The 22,883-nt window shown below is 49.2% G+C and overlaps 1 protein-coding gene across 1 annotated transcript in view; it reads right to left on the minus strand.

The window, feature by feature from the left end:
- PSAT1 (phosphoserine aminotransferase 1) overlaps positions 1 to 22,883 on the minus strand; it is a 97,891-nt gene that overhangs the window by 34,972 nt on the left and 40,036 nt on the right. The window contains exon 5 of the mRNA XM_086961338.1: positions 18,878 to 19,050. Within this exon, the coding sequence (XP_086817464.1) occupies positions 18,878 to 19,050 (173 nt within the window). The remainder of the gene's footprint in view (positions 1 to 18,877; positions 19,051 to 22,883) is intronic.

A 22,883-nucleotide genomic window follows, 5' to 3' on the forward strand; every position in this document is an offset into this window, starting at 1 on the left:
TGCCTGAGCTTGCGTGCCACCAGCGGTATCAGAGGTGCTGGGGGAAAAGCGTACGCAAATGTGCCTGACCAGTTCATCCATATCGCATTGCCCTGCGACTGTGGGTGTGGGAACCTGGTGACGAAGCTTTGGCATTTTGTGTTCTCCCTTGTGGCGAACAGGTCTATCTCTGGATGACCCTATCTTTGGAAGTACGGTTGGAGTACTGATGGATGTATCTCCCACTCGTGCATTTGGTGGCTGTACCTGCTGAGCAGGTCAGCCATCTGATTGTCCTTGCCCGGGAGGTGTTCCGCCATGAGGAAGATGTTCCTCTGAATGGCCCACTTCCACATGCTCTGAGCCAGATGAGACAGCTGCGGAGAGTGTGTTCCTCCCTGCTTTTGAATGTAGTACATGGCCGTCATGTTGTCCGTCCGGATCAACTTGACCTTGTTGCACAGATGTACTTTGAAGGCTTTGAGTGCCATGAAGATCGCCATCAGTTCCAGAACATTGATGTGCATCTTCTGTTGCGGATGCGTCCATAGTCCCTGCACAGTGTAATGGAGTACATGAGCTCCCCATCCCTGGAGAGAAGCGTCAGTCGTCAGGATGATCTGTGGCACAGGCTCTTGGAACGGTCGCCCCTTGCAAAGGTTTCGTGGATTCCACCAATGCAGAGAGTTGTATGCCCGACCGCTCACCAATACCAGGTCTTTCAACTGCCCGTGAGCCTTAGTCCACTGACGTGCTAGGCACTACTGAAGCGGGCGCATATGTAGTCTCGCGTGCGGGACTATGGAGATGCAGGAGGCCATCATGCCTATCAACTGCATGAACACTCTTGCTGGAAGCGAGTGTTGAGGTCTGAACTTCTGTATCAGCGATTGAATGCTGCTGACTCACTGAATTTGGCTGTGCTGTGGCCGCCAGAGTGTCTATGGTCGCGCCCAGATACTGCCGTATGTGGGCGGGTTGGAGGTGGGATTTTGGGTAATTCAGTGAGAATTCCAGATCGTGCAGGAGGTGAATGGTGTGGGACACGTGGGCGGCACACTGCTGGGCTGACTTTGCCTGGATGAGCCAGTCGTCCAGATAAGGGTAGACATGGATGTTTTGTCTCCTTAGGTGCGCCGCCACTGTCGCGAGGCACTTTGTGAACACCCTGGGTGCCGTGGTGACACCGAAAGGCAAAACCTTGAACTGGTAGTGCTGGTTTTGTATGGTGAACCGGAGGTACTTCCTGTGTGAAGGGTGCAGTGAAATGTGACAGTACGCATCCTTTAGGTCTAAAGTTGCGAGAAAATCCCCCTGACTGAGCAACGGGAGCACTTGCTGCAGGGTCAGCATATGGAAGTGCTCCGACAGGATGTAGTAGTTGAGTGGCCTGAGGTCCAGGATGGGCCTGAGGGACCCGTCCTTCTTTGGTATTAAGAAGTACAGGGAGTAGACCCCTGTGCCTCTTTCCTGCACTGGTACGAGCTCTATTGCTCCTTTTTGCAGCATGACGGTGACCTCCTGCTGCAATAAGTACAAGTGCTCGTCCGACATAGGACGGTGTCTTGGGGGCATGTTGGGTGGAGTGGACGTTAACTCCAGACAATAACCGTATTGCACAAGTTTTCTGACCCACCTGTCTGTGGTGATGGTTTTCCAGACTGGCAGGAACTGCTGGAGTCTCCCCCCGACCGGTGTTGTGTGGTCGGGGGGCAGTGACAAGGCGTCGCTGTTTGTTGGTGGCAGAGGATCTGGAGTTGTTGTTTCCACGACCTCTGCCCATGGCGCGGTTACCACGATATCCACCTCGACTTTTGTTGGTGTACGTGGATTGAGTGTTGCCCTTGTAGTACTGCCTGGACTGGGAGAGCTGGCCCCTGGAAACGCCTCTAGTGCTTGAGCGACGAAAAGACCCACCCCGAAACTGCTGGGACTGTAAGGCACCCATGGATTTAGCAGTTTCCGTGTCCTTTTTAATTCTTTCTAGGGTGGTGTCAACCTCCGGGCCAAACAGGTGATCTGGATTCACTGTTTTATTAAGGATGGTGGTTTGGATTTCCGGCTTAAATCCAGAGATTCTGAGCCAGGCATGTCGTCGTAGCATAACACTGGTGTTGACAGCCCTGGCTGCGGTATCAGCCGCGTCTAGATCGCACTTAATCGAAGCATTAGAGATCAGCTTCCCTTCCTGAATAAGCATCTCAGCCGCCTCCTTGTATTCATCAGGCAGGTGCTGCAACAGGATCTCCAGTGTGTCATAGTGTGCCCTGTCATAGCGCGCCAGAAGCGCTTGTGTGTTTGAAATGGGCCATATGTTGGCTGCCTGTGCTGCTACCCGCTTCCCCGATGCCTGAAAGACTTTGGATTCTTTGTCTCGGGGAGGAGCATCACCCGTAGTCTGAGAATTAGCCCTCTTCCGGGCATTCGAGACGAGTCCAGAGGCAACTGTCCTTTGATGTAGGTAGGATCAGTAGGCGCTGACTTGTATTTCTTCGCAATCCTAGGGTTTATCACCCTCGCCCTGGTAGGTTTTTTTAAAGATCTCGCCAGCATGTTTTAAAACACCTTTCAGCATAGGCAGAGTCTTAACAGTTCTTTCTGAGACTGAGAAGGTATCAAAAAGGAAGTCGACATCAACAGGGTCAGCATGGAGCTGGACGTTGTGATTGCAGCTTTCAATGCCCTCATTGAACGGGCAGCTAACAGAGTCCTCTGTAGGAGACGTTTTTGCAGAAAATAGCTGAGGGTCGTGTCCTGCTTGAGGGTCACCTGGGTCAGCACCAGCGGCCCAGGGTTTGTTGGTATCCTCAGGGTCTGTATAGACAGGATAACTGTATTCGTCCTCATCATCTCCCTCTCCAGCGTACACATCAGAGCAAGTGGGCGAAACATCATGAGTCTGTGGGGATAGTGGTTCCACCAAGACGGGAGTGAAAGCAGAGTCCTTCTTTCTCTTGAGAGGGATCTTGTAGGACTCCAGTGGGCGTTCAGGGGCGATTTTCCTCTTGTGGAGGGAAAGCTTGCCTGTTTCGGCATCAATGAAGTGTTCTTGATGCTCGTCCACAGAAGGTAGTCGAGGCTGTGGGACAGGGACCACCGTTGACGACTTCGGCGGCGAGGAGACCTTCTCGGGAACGCTGGCGACCGCCTTAGGAGCGAAAGCCTTCGGCGCCGTCTTCGGCGGCAACGTAAAATGGATGGGCATTGACGCCTTATGCGGTTTCTCCACCGGTTTCGGAGGCGGAGGATCCTTCGGACCGACCGATAAGGTCCTGTCCCTGATGCGCTGTAGGGAGTCTGTCACCTTCTTGGTGAACGCGGCGGATGGACGCGCCGGTTCAACGGAATCCTTCGAGGCCTCTACTGGAGACGACTCACGGGGTGCGCCGCTTTTGGCCCCATCCTGTTGACGCGGGGTCACGAGAACCTTCGGGTTATCAAGACGTTTCTTCGGGTCGCCGAGAGCTTTCTTCGGGTCGCCGAGAGGTTTCTTCGGGTCGCCGAGAGCTTTGCCGGTGTCGACCATCTTCGGCGCCGACGCGCTCGTCTCTACCACCTTGACTTTAGTCTTCGGCGCGGCAGACTTCATCTCGACGCCCTTGACTTGAGCCTTCGGCGCGACAGCACCCTTCGGCTTCTTCGGCGCCGAGGGCTCCGAGGCCTTGGAGCCGACCAGAACGATGCGCACTTTCGGTTTCGAGGACGGCACCTGCACAGTTTCTTGTGTCAAGACCATAGGTTTCACTTTCGGTTTCTATTTGCCAGGGTGTGGCTCAACAGCAATGTCCGTGGCCGAGCCCGAAGGCGGGGCCGTAGAACCCATGGTAAGGCCCGAAGGCGATCCCTCGACCTGAGCCTTAGTAATTAGCACGGCCCCAGAGTCAGTTTGAGGAAGCTCCTCGTCCGAGCTATCCTCCATGGCCGCAAGGGCCCCGTCGTCTTCTCCTACCTCATCGAAGACTTCCTCGGCCTCGAACATCTCTGCGTCCGCGTCGTAGTCGTATTCGACGTCCGAAGCGGGGTTCGACTCACTAATGTCCTGGATAGATTCTTCCTCGACATCCCCTGCATCGAAGATGTCCACAGGTGCCGGTGCAGCATGCTGGGCCTCCTGGCGCGCAGCTCGTCGAAGCTTAAGCGTCTTCTTGGACCTGAAGCGTGAACAAGCCATACACTTGGCTTCATCGTGGTCCGGCGACAGACACTAGTTGCACACCGGGTGGACGTGGATGTGGGGATACTTCGAGTTGCAGACGGGACATTTCTTAAATGGACTCCGGTCCATGACGAACGGTCGATAGGGTCTGAAGCGTCGACTGGGCCTTCCGCGTCGAAGCACGCGGGTGATGGAATCCGGCTCGGGACCGAGCTGGAAGAACTAAGACCGAACGCAAGACTATACCGACGTATTAGGCTAAAGACCTTTGGTCTTAAGAAAGTTTTCGATTGATTCCGACAAGAGGGAATTCAAAGACATCCGAACCCAATGGCGTAAAAAACAATCTGAGGATGGAGTCGATGCCCATGCGCACTGTAGTCCAGGGGAGGAGCCACCTATCTCGTGATAGGTCGAAGACTCTTCCAGGACAACAATGTGCAATCATTCGGACCCAACACTAGGCGGCGATCTATGCACAGATAGGAATTCAGCAGCCCACATGCCTCGAACATATGTAAAGGTCTGCTGTTAAACATCAGCATGCCAGCACACCTTCAGACGTTTTGTAGTATGCATGACAAGACAGTGGTCAATATGCAGTTTGCATCATCGGCGGTGTGCTCTGCAGGAGCACCAAGGACTGACTGGATGATCATTCAACTCTTTTCTCAGTAGTTCAAATCCAAAGTTGATTTTTCCGAATCACAACAAAGTGCCAAACTTATGGTATATTTTGTTTATATCATTTTATAAAAAGTTTTTGTCTTGTTGGCACAGGCTCTAGATGGAGGTGAAAGCAAGTAAAGAATGCAACAGTGAGGTTTTACTTGCGTTCTAATTTACAGATTTGTCCCCCAACACCAACGTTTGCTGTAATTGAGCCCAAGGTGTAGGTTTCCACCCTCACTTCCAAGCCAATGCCTTTATCTCAGTCTCTTTTCATTTTCAAACACTGGAAGATGTAAAACACATTGAAATATCAGATCTTATTGCTTCACACTGATATTGCAGACAGCACTTTAATCTGACATAACTCTGAATCTTAAGTCACAGGCCTTTTCTTCAAATTTAAAATATGTCCACTTCCACCCTTCACATCATGTACTACAATGAAACCTGTAACCGATTTAGCAATACCATTTGTACATCGGGTAGTTTTATATCACAGCTTATTAACAAAAGCACTCAAATGATAAGTACTATTTTATCACAGATTTTACCACCAAGATTGGTAAAGGATTCTATCATTTAAATGGCAAGCACAGATTTTCCAATGGCACAGCAGCCAAATGATTCAGCGAAACTGTGGTGAAGTTTGACAAGCCAGGAACAGAGTGGAGTCAACAATAGCAGAAATTGCCCAAGAAAACGGTTCGAAATTATCAAACATCAATCTAATCAACAACCTAGCCCCTACACATTAGGGTCCAATCCGCAGCCAAACTGCAATATATTTGCCTCCCACTTCCTTAAAAATAAATAATCAAAAAAGCTAGAAAGTGATCAACAAACAGCTATGGAACACCTCACAAGGATACCTGCAAATAGCCCCTGCCTGCCTCGGATGGAGCAGCTCCCAAACCAACAAGGACTCGCAGTGAAAAGAAAAACGGGTCATGAAACACTTTCAAAAGCTTTGATGAAAATGCCATTCTGAAGAGCTTAACACTTAAACATAAAATCACTTCTGCGACCCTCTACCAGCCAACGTCTTCAATGCGATCAAAACGTCTCTACTACCTCTCTTGACAAGGATAGTAAATGCTTCACTACTTCAAGGGGCTATACCAGACTGCCTAAAATTAGGGCAGGTAACCCCCCATTTCTAAACTAACTCACTCCTTCTCCTGATCTGTAACAGGTACTGACAGCATTTATGTTTCTTGGTTGTCTTGTTTACTACTTGCTGGAACACTTGTAAAGCACTTGGTTACCCTTCCAGGATCTAGTTCGCACTATATATAACTTTATAAATAAAAAATAAACTACATAAAAAAGGGAATGCTTTACAGATGCTGGAGCCAGTCCGATTTATTATAAGAGACAGTGGTTCCTGAGTTACTGGCGAATGTGTTTGCAATAAATATAGCCTCAATACTTACTATAGATTAGCCGATATCCAGCCTGACAAGGGCGATTTTATGATGCAAAATAATGGAATAAAACAAAAATGAGAGTTAATGACAGTGGGATACAAGCCTGTATCCACGAACCCACATAACAAAGAGTGAAAGGCTCAGGCAGTTTGCAGTTGTTTCTATAAAGTAATTTGAAATAGAGTAAACAACAATTAGGAAAAGGTCACCTTTACACATATTACATATAAGATTAACTGTGTATAAGGTTGACAATTATGTTGACGCGTTTCGATCTTTAACCAAAGGATATAGGATCATCATCATGATTGCCTGAAAACAATGGTCTGTAATTTACTATACAATAGCATGGAAATAAAGGAGAGAAAAAGTGGAAGGAAACATATAAAGAGGTCAGTCAGGGCTCTCATCAGAGATAACGCAAGAACACCGCAGGTGTGGGTTGCGGCGTAATCCCAGCTTAATGGTCATTTATTTTATGTGTGGGAACAGACGTGATGCCTATCGAGAAGGCGGAGTGAAGTTGCAAGGTGAGTAAGTATTTTTGGACCAGACGCACAAGTAACTACTTGTGTAACGATATATCTGTAAGAGACATTAGTTAGTGATAGATTCCTTACCTTAGAATATCCCCAGGCGTCAGACTGGATCCGGATATTTTTCACGTAGCAGTACCCATGCGCGGTGGTAGGTGTCGTCCGCGGCACCGCGTCAGTCGTCGGCATCGTGATGACGTCATCGGAGTACTTAGACGCCGCCTCCGTGGGCTGACGTCAGTTCTTATACACAGCTTTTCTGTGCCAGAAACGCAGAGCCATGATAAAAACCAACTCTGGTTCCATGAAACTAGGGCCCTGAAAGGGGAGGACCTTAACCCTAGATATCGGTTCGCAGAACGGGGAGGATGGGTGGGTCGGTAAGGAATCTAGCACTAACTAATGACTCTTACAGATATCAGCCCATCAGGAGGTTCCTTATTAGCCAAAGAGTAGCATGCCTGGATGCACAACACGATCCACAGAGAGATGGTCCGCTTGTGCACCGCCAGTCCTTTCTTAGCGCCCACGTAACCAACAAAGAGTTGGTCATCCACCCGGAACTGGCGTGTGCGATCCAGGTAGTAAGAGAGCGCACGTTTTGGGTCCAGACGGTGGAGCCTCTCTTCCTCTTTCGAGGGATGCGGAGGCGGAAAGAAGGTGGGCAAGGTGATGGACTGCCCGATGTGGAAGGCTGTGACTACCTTGGGCAGGAAAGAGGGCTTTGTCTGCAATACAACCTTGTCCGGATGAACAGAAAGGAAAGGTTTAGAGGAAAGAGCCTGGAGCTCACTCACCCTCCTGGCAGAAGTGATGGCAACCAGGAAAGCAGTCTTAAGTGTAAGAAGACGGAGAGGACAATTATGAAGCGGATCAAAGGGAGCGCACATCAGGTAAGTTAGAACCAGGTTCAAGTCCCACTGGGGCATCACAAAAGGAACAGGTGGGAACATATGAGTGATGCCCTTTAAGAATATTAACAATCGGGGACTTGAACAGAGAAGGCTGATCAGGTAGCCTTAAGAAGGCAGAAAGGGCAGAAAAGTAGCCCTTGATAGTGCCCAGAGCAGTGCCCTGCTGGACAAGAGAACCTCTGAAAGGGGGGTAGAGAGTGGATCCACAGCCTTGCTGTCCACCATGTCACAAATCTGTTCCACCTGCAGGCGTATACAGACTTTGTGGAGGGACGCCTGGCTGCCAGAATCACATTCCAAACTTTAGGAGGCAAGTCAAATGGCCTCAACTGTCGCCGCTCAATCTCCAAGCATGGAGGTGGAGACTGGACAGGTTCGGTTGGAGGACCATCCCCTGCTGCTGCGACAGAAGGTCCTCCTGAAGAGGCAGACTAATCGGGGGAAATCGACATCCATGCTGAGTAGCTCTGGATACCAATATCTTCGTGCCCAGTCCGGAGCCACAAGGATAACCTGGGCCCGGTTGCGCCTGATCTTCAGCACTCTGGGCAGAAGTGGTATATGCGGAAAAAGGCGTACAACAGACCGCAACTCCACTCGCGACGACAAGCGTCTCCGAGCGAGTGCTGCCTTGGAAATTCCAACGCGCAGAACTGATGACATTGCGCGTTCTCTTCTGTGCAAATAGATCTAACCAAGGCTCTTCCCACTGCTGAAAGAGGCCTTACACCACGTCCGAGTTCAGACGCCATTCGTGATCCATCATGCACCGACGGCTAAGTTTGTCCGCCCTGGCGTTAAGGGAACCTGCCAGGTGTTGAACCACCAGGGTCACGCCCTGATGTTCCACCCACTGCCAGAGGCGCAGAGCCTCCTAGCATAGGGTAATGATAAATGATAATTACGCACTTATATAGCGCACGACTACCTGGAGGGATCTCGGTGCTTGCACGAATACCGCCGAGGAACCCTTCCTGGCCTTTCCCTGTGAGGAGCCCACTCCTGGGCACCCCCAAGGTGAAGTCAGGCATCCTCAGCGTTGTTGGGGCCGTTGTAGAGATTAAGAAAGCTATTGCCCAGAGTTGCAGAATGGGGCTCATGATCAGAATAGGCACCGAGGCGAGAATTCTCAGGTCCGAGGAAATTGAGCCCGAGACCCGCCGAGGCGGGAATTGAACCCTGGTCCCGGCCAGACTACTGCATCAGGGTCTCCCGCTCTAACCACCGAGCCACACTTCTCTACCACGACCCCACCCCGCCCGTTGCAGTACCACATGGCGGTGGTGTTGTCCGTGAACACCTGCACTACACTCCCCCGGACAGAGGGGAGGAATGCCTTCAGTGCAAGCCGGATCGCCCGCAGCTCCAGAAGGTTTATGTGGAGCTGGGACTCCGCCGGAGACCAGAGGGCTCTGATCTCCACCTCTCCCATGTGGCCCCCCTAGCCCTGGAGGGACACGTCACTCACAACTACATGCTCCGGTTGGGGTAGGGAGAGAGATCTGCCGCTGACCCAATCGCGGTCCGTGAGCCACCGCTGCAACGGTCTTGCAGTGCCCTCCGAGATCAAGACATGGTCGGACAAGTTGCCCTGATGCAGGGCCCACTGAAACTTCAGGTCCCACTGCAGAGCCCGCATCCGCCACCGGGTGTGATGCACCAGAAGGATGCAGGAGGCAATCAGCCCCAGAAGCCACAGCGTCAACCTGACCGAGATTCGGGATGAAGGCTGAAAGATCGGAATCAGAGCCAGAATATCCCGAACCCGCTGTTCGGGAGGATAAACCCAAAACTGTGCCGAGTCTAGAACCGCTCCGATGAAGAGTAGCTTCTGAGAGGGACACAGGTGTGACTTTGGCACATTGATGGAGAACCCCAGCAGGTGCAGGGGGTCGGTCGTAGTCTGGAGGTGGCTGACGACTGTCTGGGGCGAGCCCGACTCCAACAACCAGTTGCCGAGGTAGGGGAAGACTGAAACCCCTAACCTGCACAGATGAGCTGCGACCACGGCCATCACTTTCGTAAACACCTGTGGGGCGCTGGTAAGGCCAAAGGGGGCATGGTAAACTGAAAGTGCTCGTGGCCTACCGTGAACCGCAGGTAACGCCGGTGGGCCGGCAGAATGGGGAAATAAGCGTCCTGCAAGTCCAACGCTACCATTCAGTCTCCAGGGTCTAGGGCAGCTAAGACCTGAGCCAATGTCAGCATCTTGAAATTCTCCTTCCGGAGGAAGCAGTTGACTTTCTGTAGGTCCAAGACAGGGCGTAGGCCCCCTTTGCCCTTCTTGGGTACCGGAAAGTAGTAGGAGTAACTACCACACCGTACTTCTGGCCCAGGAACGCGCTTGATGGCCCCCTTGGCCAAGAGGGCTGTAACTTCCTCTTGCAGAAGACTCAAGTGATCCACCGACAAGCTGTGGTACTGCAGTGGCATCGCTGGAGGGGACGTCTCGAAGGGGAGGGAGTAACCCCTTAGGATGATTTGCAGCACCCACCTTTACGATTTGACAGTGCGCCAGTGGTGGTGGTCATGGCGAACCCTGCCCCCCACTGGCGTCACATGGGCCTAAAAGCTTGGACTAGGAGGGTTTTGAGGCGGATGTTGCAGGGGTAGGTGTGGACTGGCCTCGCCATTGTCCCCGACCGCCACCACGGCGGTTCCCACGTCTGCCACCGCGCTGGGTGGTAGTCTGCGGCCCGTGGCTGGCTGGACATGTGGGGCGCCCATAACTTGGCCACGAAAGAGGCGAAAGGCTGCCGTTTGCTGGCATGGGCCGAGAGGCCCCAGGTCTTGGCCGTAGCCCTGGAGTCCTTAAAGCGCTCAAGCGCATGGTCTGCCTTGTCGCCAAAGAGGCGACGGCCATCGAACAGCATGTCCATAAGGGTGTTTAAGACATCAGCCGAGAAGTTGGCGGACCTCAACCAGGCGTGGTGACGAATCGCCATCGTCGTTGCCATCGCTCTGCCCAGTGAGTCAGTAGTGCCCAGCCCACACCGGATGGACCGGATGGCTGCATCTCGACCCTCCACAAGGGCTTGGCCGAGTTTAGCCCGGACCTCCCCCGGGCATTCTGGCAGCATGTCCGCGACCGTATCCCACAGAGAGTGGGTGTAGCGGCCCAAGAGGCACGCTGTGTTGACTGACTGCAATCCTAAACTCAGGGAGGAGAATACTTTCTTCCCGTATTGCTCGTACCTCTTGGATTCCGATGGGGGAGCCTCCGGGAATGCGGTCTGGGAATTAGAGGCCTGGATAACCAGGCTCTCGGGGGCGGGGTGGGTAGACAGAAAGCAAGGGTCGCCCGGAGCCGGTCGGTGGCGCCTGGCCACGTTCCTATCCACAGGCTGACCTGTAGCGGGCTTGGACCAAGTGCCCAGAAGAACGTCTGATAAGGCCTCATTAAAAAGGCAGCAGAGGCTCGGCCGAGCTTGACTGCGGTTTAAGGACCTCAGTGAGGAGGTTAGTCCTCACGGCTGCGACGGGGAGCTCAAGGCCCAAGACCTTGCCGCCCTCATAAGCACCACGCTATAAGCAGCCCCCTCCTCCGTAGCCACACTATGAGGGGAGACAAAACCAGTGTTGGGCGAAGTGTCCAGACCACTGGCTTCCCCAAGCTCTCCTGTCCAGTCCGCAGAAGACTGACACTCACGTGCCAGAGGGTCCGCAGACCCCTCCCATTCCCCCTCGTCACCCATCGCCTGGTATTGAGGCTCAAAGGATGGGGCCGGGTAATAGAAATAGAAATCTCGAAACGGCGTCGGATACGCTCCGACGCCAGACCCGAATCGAGGGTAGGACCAGGGACTGCGTGGTCCTGGGACGGCGCCGGGGGCGACACCGTTGGGGCCGGTGCCGGCGAGGTCAATCGGCAGCGACCCGGATCCGGTGGGGCCCTGCGGCGTCAGGACCAGAGTCGCCGCCGAGGCCGAAGCACCCGGCCCGCTGGGGGACCCAGTCGGGCCGCTTGGCCTGAAGGCGCCACGGAACCAGACGGAGGAGTGAGCGACCTCATGGCGGAGAGGAAGGCCTCGATCTCCTCCGGCGTCGTGCGCTGCCCAGGGACCGGCGGGTATGGAGCAGGCCGCGACGCCCGCGGCTCCAGCGGAACCGAGTGGGTGGTGTCGCCCGTACCACCGGCCGCATCGCGCGAGCGTCGGGGGGGAATCAGAAGAGCAGTGCTGCCTCTTCGACTTCTTGTGCCTCTTACCTGAGGACTTCGAGCCCGAAGACCGATGAAGACTCCCGGAACTGTGGTGACTCCGGTCCCTCGACCTCCTTTCGGACCGGGACCTCCAGTGGCACGGGGCGGACTGCCGAAGCTTGAGTCGCTTACAGGACCGCTCCCGTCTAGCTTTAGACTTCAAGGCCCGGCAGTCGGAGCAGGACTGGTCATCGTGGTCCAGGCCTAGACAGTGCAGGCACCCGCGATGGGGGTCGGTAACCGACATCAGTCGGTTGCAGTTGGCGCAGGGCTTGAACCCAGGCATCCCTACCGGCACCGTCTGGCGCGGAAAAAAGAATAACGGACGTCAGCGTGCGGAGGCGACGTCTAAGTACTCTGACGACATCTTCGCAGCGCCCACGACGACGGACGAGGAGCTGCGGACGACGCCTACCGACGCGCAGGGGTACTGCTACGCGAAAAATTTCCGGATCCAGTCTGACGCCTGGGGATATTCTAAGGTAAGGAATCTATCACTAATGTGTCTTTCAGATTAATTGCGTACGTATACAGCAGGCCGGTGAAGTCAGTCCAATGGGCACAAGTGGATTGTCAACTGGAAGATCTAGTGAAGGCCTAGGCGCACCACTTTCTGCTATGTTATGTTATGTTAAAATGCGTTTATATAGCGCTCGGCTACTCCAAGAGAGTGTCCCGGCGCTTTCCACAGGCAGCTAAAGTGTAGAAACAACATAACAAGAGAAACAGATTCCAAAGAAAAAGAAGCCCACCTAGACAGAAAGATTAAAAAGCCAAGTCTTCAGATTTTTCCTAAATTGAAGCAGATTGGGGGTACTGCGAAGTGCCAGTGGGAGCGAATTCCACAGCTGGGGAGCCTTCAGGCTAAAAGAACGCCCCCCAATGCGGGCCTTCCTCACATGCAGAACAACAGCAGTAAAAAGGGATGCAGAACGCAGTGAGCGAGCAGGGCGATAGAAAGCCAATCTCTTCTGCAGATATCCCGCGCCTGAGCCAAACAGAGCTTTGTGCACCAGTGTTAGGGATTTGAACATAATCCGCTTCCGGATCGGCAACCAATGAAGCGTCAGCAGCAGCCCAGAGGCCCGTGCTCGTCTATGCAGACCAAAAAAAAAAATCGCACGGGCTGCAGAGTTCTGTGCGACCTGCAAACGCTGGACCAGGTAATCCGGAAGACCTAAAAAAAAGGGCATTGGCATAGTCTAGCCTGGATCCGAAGAGCGCCTGAACCGTAATCCGCCTGTGCTCCGCAGATAGTAGAGGGAGAAACTTGCGGAGCATTTTCAGAATACCGAAACAGGTGCCGGACAGGCCAAGAACGTGCGCTCTCAATGAGAGCTTGTTATCCAGCTTAACACCAAGGTTCTTGGCAACCAAGGAGGATTGCGTCGGGGGACACATGGCAGCCGGCCACCATTGCCGCCACTCGGGATCGATGGCACAGCCGAAAAATAGAACCTCCGACTTACTGGAGTTGGCCTTCAGACTATTACGCTGGAACCATCCAAAGACCATGTCCAGACAGTCCCGAATTCTCTCCCCATCAAATGGCTGATCTTTGCCACAGGTGAAGAGGAGTTGCGTGTCGTCGGCGTAGGACACGATCTGGGCTCCGTAAGCCTCCACTGCTGCCGCCAGAGGGGACATAAAGATGTTAAACAACGTCGGGCTCAACACAGAACCTTGTGGAACCCCGACTCCCAATGGCGGCATCTCGGCGGAGCTCTGGGAAACCCAGACCGTCTGGCGACGGCCCTCCAGAAAACATGTAAACCATCTGAACACCGTCCCCCTTAGGCCGATGTCATAAAGCCCGGCTTTGAAGGTCAACCACCTCTATACAAGTCTTTTGTCCAGCTACATAGCGCTAAGCAAGTCATGACTAAAATCTTAACCAATCAATCAATGTGGAGGGACTAGGGATTTAAGGGTCTGTTTCATTCCCCAGGGAAAGTACAAGGTTTATCAAAGAGGAAACAGACACTTGTAACACTAAGCCATTGGTTATGTAAATTTTAGAGTAACCTCAAAAAACCCTATGCAATTTGGAATATAGCGGTATATATGGTTCATCCGCCCCGCATATGGGTTATTGGCCGTTATCATTGGTTACTCTAAGTGAGTGATTTAGCCAGCCTCAACCAGAGGCACCTCTGGCATATAGTGCAGTGTCCAGAGAAGGAAAAAGTGGTGTGTCAAAAAAAGAAAAAAGGGAGAAAAAAAAGGGGGGGTTTGTTAAAATAACTGGAAAATCACCCTAAGTAGTTTTATTGATTGGTGTGATTTCCAGGTTGTTAAAAAACTGGTACTACTAAGTTGATCGAGTTACTAGATCACAGTAGTTGGGAAAAACACTTATTACATAAACGTCGACATGTTTCTGCTCCGTCGGCCCATAGGGGTCTATAGAGCATTCGTCAGGACTAACAGTAAAATAGACAAACAGTGTTTGGATTACTCACACCTTTTGTGTTGCAATACGTTAATAACCTGTATATTTTGCAGGGTATTGACTCCTCTGGTTTCTTGTAACAGAGAGTACTTGCTTGCGTCGGGGGGCCCTCAGGACTCAGAGCCGCGTGTGCCTGCGATTGCGTCTAGTGCTGACTCTGCCCCCGGAAGCTTTTTCCAAATTGCATAGGGTTTTTTGAGGTTACTCTAAAATTTACATAACCAATGGCTTAGTGTTACAAGTGTCTGTTTCCTCTTAAAATCTTAACCAACCAAAGGGATTTTCCATGTGCCCTGCATTCGATTTGGTGACACTTTCTGCTAAACTGAAGGAAAGCCTGGTCTAAAATACAAACATTGATTAAAACTTACTCATGCCTTTAGCCACAAAAAGTTGGCTAACTCATCAACAACTCACAGGATCTGTTTTGAGAGCGAAGCAGACCAAGTGTGGCTTAGCAATACCATTTATATATCGAATAATTTAATAGATGTCATAACTCTTTAAAAAGAGACCTCAATCACTACCGCATTCCATCTTCTAATTAGCAAACACAGATTTTCCAAGGACACACCAAATCGATTCATCGGAAGTCTGACACAGCCAAGAAACTGGTTGTCTGATCTACCAATAGAGATTGCATTAGAGGCGCTGGAGATAATCCCCATAAAGTCAAGAGGCTTCTCAAATCAATTCCTGCTTTTCCCAACACACATACACAAACTGCACTCCCAAAAAACACATAATGATATTGTTTATGAACAGTATGAAAATCCGAGATTTCTAGGAGAATATAAACTATAGCATCCATGCCAAGGAATTGGAGGATTGAACAGCCAACTATAAGAAAGACAAGTTGTTTAAGAGTTTGAAATTTATGGGCGAGTAAAAGTAAAATATGGCAAAACTGCTAGGGCTTTAGTGCAAGGTGTCCAAGGCATTTTCGTAATTATGCTCTTGGGTCGATTACATTGTGGCACCTAAGTGATCTAAAGCTCTATCAAGCAGAGAACACTAAAAACCTGATGTGTTCTTGTGCCAACATATTGGATCAGGTACTACTTTCCCCTTCCAAACATGGTAGAACAGATAACAACCCATACATATAGCACTGCCTTTCTACTCCCAATATGTTCCCACATCACAATGGTAAGGCTGAAAATCATCCTGCAACCTTTCCTTACTGGTCCAGATCTTGCTCACCAACAGAGCTGCTTTGGCCAGCACTTCAACTTCTGATAGTCTTCAGAAGGACTCTATGTGGAAACGTTTAACGGAATGCAGTGAATCAGGTTATTTTCCAATTAATTAGGACCCAACTAGCAACCAACAACTAATGGCAGTCACATAAGACTCAGCTGTAGCATTTCGTATTCCTTAAAAATATTCCATTTTATAAACAAATTCTTCTATACAGTATTGCCAATTCACTGCTCTTGCCTTCCTTGCACCTTTACTTTAAGTTTTCAGCACTTGTGCAGTGATTTCCTTGTGGCATCGTAGCACTTTATCGGTGCACAAATCTACGAGGTGCTTATGGCTCATGAGTACCTGGAGCCCTATCCCCCAGAAGGCCGAATATCAGGTATACATCGTCTGAGTATATAGAAAACAAAATAGACAGTAATAAAGAATTAGCCACAATATTATATTTTCTTACCTATGACAGTATACAATGTGGTATTGTAGAATACTGTATTATTTTGCCATTTATATATCACTCTTACTTCTGTCGGCATGTTCAACTTTGTCACAATTGAGTCCTGAGATTGATCTCAAAATTACTGATTCTTTGAGAAATGTGCCCAAACCATAATAAATCACTGGTGTTTTTACTGACTACGGAAAAGGGAGAAGTAACATTTTGTGAATTGAGCCTCCCAGATATGAAGCACCCCAGGTGGGTGTGTGGTCAAGTGTATGGTCAGAAAGTAGACCTTGTAAACAGAAACAAGCACTGGCGTTGCCAATAGGTCTCGCAGTAGGAAAGTTGGAGCTATTGGTTTTGTAAATGACAAAGCCCTTTATGTTTTTAAAATGAAAACAAAAATAAAAGGCATTGTTATTTGCAATTGCAATAGCTCCAACTTTCCTACTGCGAGACCTATTGGCAACGCCAGTGCTTGTTTTTTTTTTGGGGGGGGGGGGGGGGGGGGGGGGGGGAGGGGTTGGCATAAAAGGCTGATAAAAAAAATAACACGATTGGAAATTGCTTTTTGTGCTGGGATGAGTTCTCAAACGTCTGCTTGTTTTAAAACACCCCGCTCCCCTCCACTCCCATTTGTTTTCACAGAGCCACTCGGTGATTAATGCCTGGGTCCGTGGACTGTCCCTAATTAATTCGTCACTTGGTCATGTTGCAGGCCCAAGAAGCCCAAATGTAATTCTGTTCCCCTATGCAGGCCCCCAGGGTGTGCAGATCATAAGCAGGTTCTGGATGCAATACTTTAAGTATGAGCGCCTGCACTTCTTAGGAGGGATGCAGTATTTCTAATGAGAATACCTGTACTTTTCAGTAGCAAACATTAACCATTAACCAACTACCCCGGTGAACAATATCACTCAACCAGCCCGCAGATACCATTCGCCCTAGTTACCCCGCTTGAATTGCCGCAGAACTTCCCGCAAATCTATCAAGCTTTCCAGACCATGTTCAAAAAGATGCGCAAGCCATGCAGCTACAAGTAAATGCAGACAGTAAAGTACATGAAGCTGTATGGTGCGGTGAGACTGCGAGTTGACCTCTCATTTAAATGAAAATGTTGCGATTTTTCCTTCACCTACTCAATAGTGTTGAATGTCACTATAATTTGCGATTGGGGCGTATGCAAGTGGAGTGCGCTCGCAGAGGAAAACAAGTGGGGCAGGGAAGCTGCGAAGAGAAAGCTTTCGTAACCCGACCCAAAACAGATGGCAGGTTGCTGAAGCTGCTGACTTTGGAGCTGCTGACTTTGGAGCTGGAGAACAGGGTCCGAGCCTCAGCGTGGGCTGCATTATTATATTATTAAAAAATAATCAGGGATCTCGAAGTGGGGGTGGGGAGAGACAAACTAAAAAAAAAAAAATACACACGGAGGCGGGGAGACAGAAACAATAAACATGTCTGTTATTCAACCTCTGCGTGAACAAGAGCAGGCACCGAGGAAGTTATTTAGGTTTCCTTTAGTGAATCACTTCAGGACTCGTTACTTGTGGTGCGCGGGCCTCTTAACAGTGAATATCTTGATTTGCTTTGTGACCGGTTGAAATGCTCACCTTCGTCCTAATCATTCAGTCTTGCGGTTTGTCAGTCGGTGATGTAGATGTTTAGAAATATGTATGTCCACAAAGCCATTTTGCCGGTGTTAAAAACAGGAAACACCGGCATATACTGATGCACTGAAGGACAGGAGGAGTTTTAAACACAGCGAGAGGAGCTGGCGAGAGGAGCTGGAAACACAGCGAGAGACAGGCAGAGATCTATAGCCGCTGGCGGAAAGCAGCTGATTGATAGTTGCCATGAATAATTAGGGGAGGAGAAGCCGCACAGCACACGCTGGGAGAAGCCCTTTTATGTGCTGTGCGGCCGTGAAAAAATGCAATTAGGAGGGAGGGAGGCTGGTGCGCGTGCTTGTTTGGTCACGTGAACTTAAAGAAAACCGCACGAACGAAACCCTTGGTTTGACGAGCATTTTGAGCACTTGAATTCTCGCTCCGCTCAATGCGCTTGCGCGCATTGATAGGTCGCGAGACCTAAAAACTGTTTTAATCGAACCTCTGTGTTCAGGCAAAGCTCCGGGCGGAAAGTATATTGGAGCCTGAAGTCAGGGGTGAAAATACATTATGGAAAGAAAAGCTGGAATGGCCTTACTCTGTGCAAAGAATAATCATCTTGCAGTACTTGCTACGCCCTTGAAGAGGACTCTGTTGATACACACTCTGCCTTCATGCACACCACATTAAAGCCAAAACACGCTAGTGTGGAAGAGAGGTTCCGTTTTGACAGAATAAACTGATTTTACCAAAGTTGGGGTCAGTTAATTCATCTGCCAGGGGTACACAGCACGAGATATGTGTCCTCTAGAAGAATCTCAGAAGTCCCAAACGTTTGTCTCCTCCTAGGCAGTGAAGTGACAGAATAACCACATTCAACTGTAAGTGTGGCACGCTCTTGTAGCACATCTAATACTGAATAACTTGGTCCACAGCTGTTGAACAGGGCTGGATGTGGGACAGCTGTCTGTACAAAGCAATGGATTGCATGGACTGAAACAATAAAATAAATAATTTGGGAGGAAGGAGTTTTAGGGTATTGATACATGTGCATAGAACTGGGGGTTACATTTTGTGTGTGTGTGCGTAAGAAAGAGTACAATTATCATTCCTTTCTCCTAACTTAAAGAACACTTTATAGGTCAATTCGATAAAGTAGTATGTCACGGTCGCTTCCAAATTGGTTTAGTTGTGACTGGTATCCACTTTAGCACAATCTGAATTATAGATCATATGGCCAAAACAAACAATTTGATTAAGCAAAAAACGTTGTATCAATACTCTCTACCTTTGAAATATCCACTGGCCTTGACAAGATATTTGATGACATGTCACAAACCAAGACTGTTCCTTTGACATCAGGTACAAAGTCAAATTCCACACCATGGATGGTTTCATTTGAACAGTAATACACGTATGAAGCATCAGGGTTAAGTTTCCAACTGCTCTGATCTGGAATTTCTGAAAAAGAGAGAAAAAACCTTCAGTGTGTTCCGATTCATTAAAATACCTTATAACGAAAGCTTAAAAAACAAAGCCTTTTGGAAGCGTGAGGGGAGTGGAATCCCCTCAGGTTACCTGAAGCCTTTGTTCACAGCCAGAGCGGTAAACAAAGAAACATTGGAATGTTGGAGCTCCAGGCTTATACCAGCCATTATAAGCCCAGAGCACTCCATTGTTTTCAATGGAGCTCCCAACATTCCAATGTTCTAATGTTCTAATGTTCTAATATAGCCTTATAGCCCGCCGTAGCCAGCTATACCGGCTATTAAAGGCCCGCTGAATCGTTAAAGGCCCGAGCCGAAGGCGAGGGACTTTAACGAGACAGCAGGACTTTAATAGCCGGTATAGCCCTGCTACAGAAGGCTATAAGGCTATTAGAAAAATCTGCCCTCTAGTGGCAGAATGTTCTAACAAATTAAACGAAGGGTTCTCGAAGTTCGAGGGGATATAAATCCCCTCGAGCTTCGAGACGCCTTTGTAGAACATTGGAATGTTGCTCTGCGGGCCTTTACCGGCCCGTAGAAGCAGGGAGCACTCCATTGTCTGCAATGGAGCTCCCAACATTCCAATGTTCTAATATAATTTCCGAATGTTAAATGAAGGTCAGTCCTTGGACTTAAACAGAAACGCATCTTTCTACTTCTATTGTGAAGGGCCACACAGCATACGTTTATTTTCGACTCTGCTTCCTTTTGTACAGCAGATTGTTTTATTCCTGTTTCCAGTACCATGCCTTTGCACAGAGATACAAAATTGTTGGAAGAAATCACGTTAACCTTCTTAAACTTTCCCCCAATCGCCGGGAACTAGATAGATATCTGGGAGTATTACACTAAGGGAGCTGGGATAGGAAATGAAGAGGTCAAAATAAAACGATATATATGTAAAGTAATTTCCACATAACAATACCCCCCCCCCCCCAAAAAAAACTACAACGCCATATCATTATAATCCTATTTGGGGACAGGCAGTTCAGATTGCAAAGTCTAATAAAAATTCCTTCCTAGAATTTACAACATAAGATAGGTGCTCACCTGTCCACTGGTATGTGCCATTACTAAGTACTAGAAGGCAGTTATGGAAATAGAAAGGGGCAAGAGGACAGAGGGAGAGAGGAGTAGAGGAAGAGAACGATGGAAGAGCATGAGCCGATGAGGCTTTTCAAAGTGTGTAATAGTCTACATTCTCACCTTTCAATCATTAACAACCTACACCACTTTAGGAAATCACTCAAAACTGTTCTCTTCACTTATTAAGGTTTCAAAGCTGGAATTGTTTTTGTTTCAGTTGAGCCAGCGTCAAGACACCCTCGGGTATTCGAGCGCTTAAGAAATTAATTTAACAACATCCTAAATCACACGCTTCATCCCCAGAGGTAATAAAAATGTATGATCAGGTGATTATATTTCTGAACTCGAAAATATCTCCTTAAGAGACTGAATGGGTCAAGATTTAAAGGACAACTCAAGAGTCCAAAGAATCAATACATGCTTATTTACTTCCAAGGTTTTATATAGCGCTACTGGACCCGAAGGTATCAGAGCGCTTTACATGGTAGGTAAACATATACAACAAAATAAACAGTGTGCATTAAAACATGAGTGACATAAAATAAGGTATTTGAATGAGCTGGGGGGGGGGGGTAGGGTGATGGAGATCAATAAGGGGGGGTGAGTGTCGAAATTCAGAGGGAGATGGGAGTGTAGAAAAGGGGAGAGGAAGAAAGAAAGGCGGGGAAGGGGTTGAGAGGAGGCCAGTGCCAGGGAGCAAGGAAGGACGAGTGTCAGACTTCAGTGAGATTATGTTCCCCAATATTGGTTGAGAGGGAGTATTTGGAGTCTTTTTTTGAAGAGAGGATAGGAGGGGTTGCATCGAAGATCTTTGGGGAGAGAGTTCCAGATTGTGGGGGCGTTCCCAGAAAAAGCAAGAGATTGTGCTTTTTTGTGTTTGAGTCTAGGATGGATTAGGGCAAGAGAGTTGGTGCTTCTCAGGGACCTGGAGCACCCAGCTTTTTGCAATTTCTCTGCCACTTAGGAGCGGGTGCTTTGGTGAAGGGCTTTGTGCGTGATACATGCAATATTGTAGGTGGATGTTCCTTCTATTGGGAGCCAATTGAGGTTTTTTAGGACCGGAGAAATGTGGTCGAATTTTTTACAATCTGAGATAAGTCTGGCGGCAAGGTTGAGAAAAGATTTGAGCGGAGCTAGGTAGGCTTTAGGGGTGCCAGCGAGTGTGGCATTACCATAGTCAATACGGGAAAGGACAAGCGATTGGACAACGGTTTTAAAGTCATCTGCTGGTATGAAAGGTTTGAGTTTGAGGTGTGGAGGGTGAAGAGGGCACCCTTGGCAGCATTTTTGATGTGTGGGATGAGATTCATGTTATGATCAATGCTGATGCCTAAGGATTTGACAGTATTCGAGGAGGAGATGGAGCAGTTGAGAGCTGTTATATCCTTAATTCAGAGGTGAATTGAGCTGTTATATCCTTAATTCAGAGGTGAATTGGGAGGGAGTTGTTTTTAGGAGAGAAAAGGATTATTTCAGTTTTTTTCGGGTTAAGTTTGTGATGATTAAGATGGAACCACGCTTGTATTTTATTCAGGGCCTCGTTGAGGTGAAGGATGTCATTGTGAGATTTAATACTGTAGTATAGCTGGGTGTCGTCGGCTTAGAGGTGGTAGGATATTTTAGCTGTTTTAAGGATGTGGGTGAGAGGTTCCATGAATAGATTAAATAAGGTAGGGGAGAGGATGAAGCCTTGCGGAACACCAAGTGAGACAGGTTGAGGCTTGAAGAGGCAGTGGCTGAGCTTAATTTGTTGGGATCTATTTTGAAGGAATGAGGAGAACCATTTGAGTACAGTACCCTCAAGACCGAAGCTGACTTCAAGGGTGTTAAGAAGGGTGGGATGGTGGACAGTATCAAAGGCAGCCGAGAGGTCAAGGAGGATTAGTAGAGAGGATTCACCTTGGTCTAAGGAGCGATGAATGCCATCAGTAATATTGAGCTTGGCAGTTTCAGTACTGCATCCTTTTCTGAAACAAGTTTGGAATATGTCTAGGAGATTGAATGAGGCGATATGGTTATCGAGTTGGGTCAGGACACATTTTTCCAGGGCTTTTGAGAGGAAAGGTAGGTTAGAGATGGGGTGTAGGTTGTTAAGGTCGTTATGGTCAGCGGAGGTGTTTGAGGATGGGGGAGATTTGGCCTAGCTTAAGGGAGGCGGGAACACAGCCCGTGGAAAGAGAGGAATTGATTATGTTGGTCCAAACCGGAGCAATGACATGTTTGAGTTCTTGGACCAGGTGAGCGGGAAGAGGATCTTTAGTGTGAGAGGAGGGTTTGAGTTTAGAAAGGATATTGGTTACAACGGTTTCGAAGACAAAGGAGAATTCGCTCCAGAGGTATAATTTTTAGCATGGTGGTGCGTGACAGTGGAGACAAGTTGAGGGCGAACAGTGAGGGATTTAGAGGGAATTTGAGGTGGGGTGGAAGAGGATGAACTAGTGTTAGGGATGTTATGGGGGGTGGGGAGTTGATTGAGGGGAGGTTGGGGTGGAGGCGAAGGAGAGTTTAATCGAGTTGACTTTATTAGAAAAGAAGCTGGCGATTTCTTCGCATCGTTCAACAGACGCTAGCATTGGGGGGAGGGGGGGGAGTTTGCTTTTTAACAATGTTAATAGTTCACAGTATTAACCCCTTCCATGCTCATGACGAGCTGAGCTCGTCATGAGCATGGAAGGGGTTAATACTGTGGGAGAGAGGGGCGAGGAGTAAGTGAGTTTTAAT

This window comes from Lissotriton vulgaris, chromosome 3_1 (assembly GCF_964263255.1).
Source record: "Lissotriton vulgaris chromosome 3_1, aLisVul1.2, whole genome shotgun sequence".
Taxonomy (NCBI): domain Eukaryota; kingdom Metazoa; phylum Chordata; class Amphibia; order Caudata; family Salamandridae; genus Lissotriton; species Lissotriton vulgaris.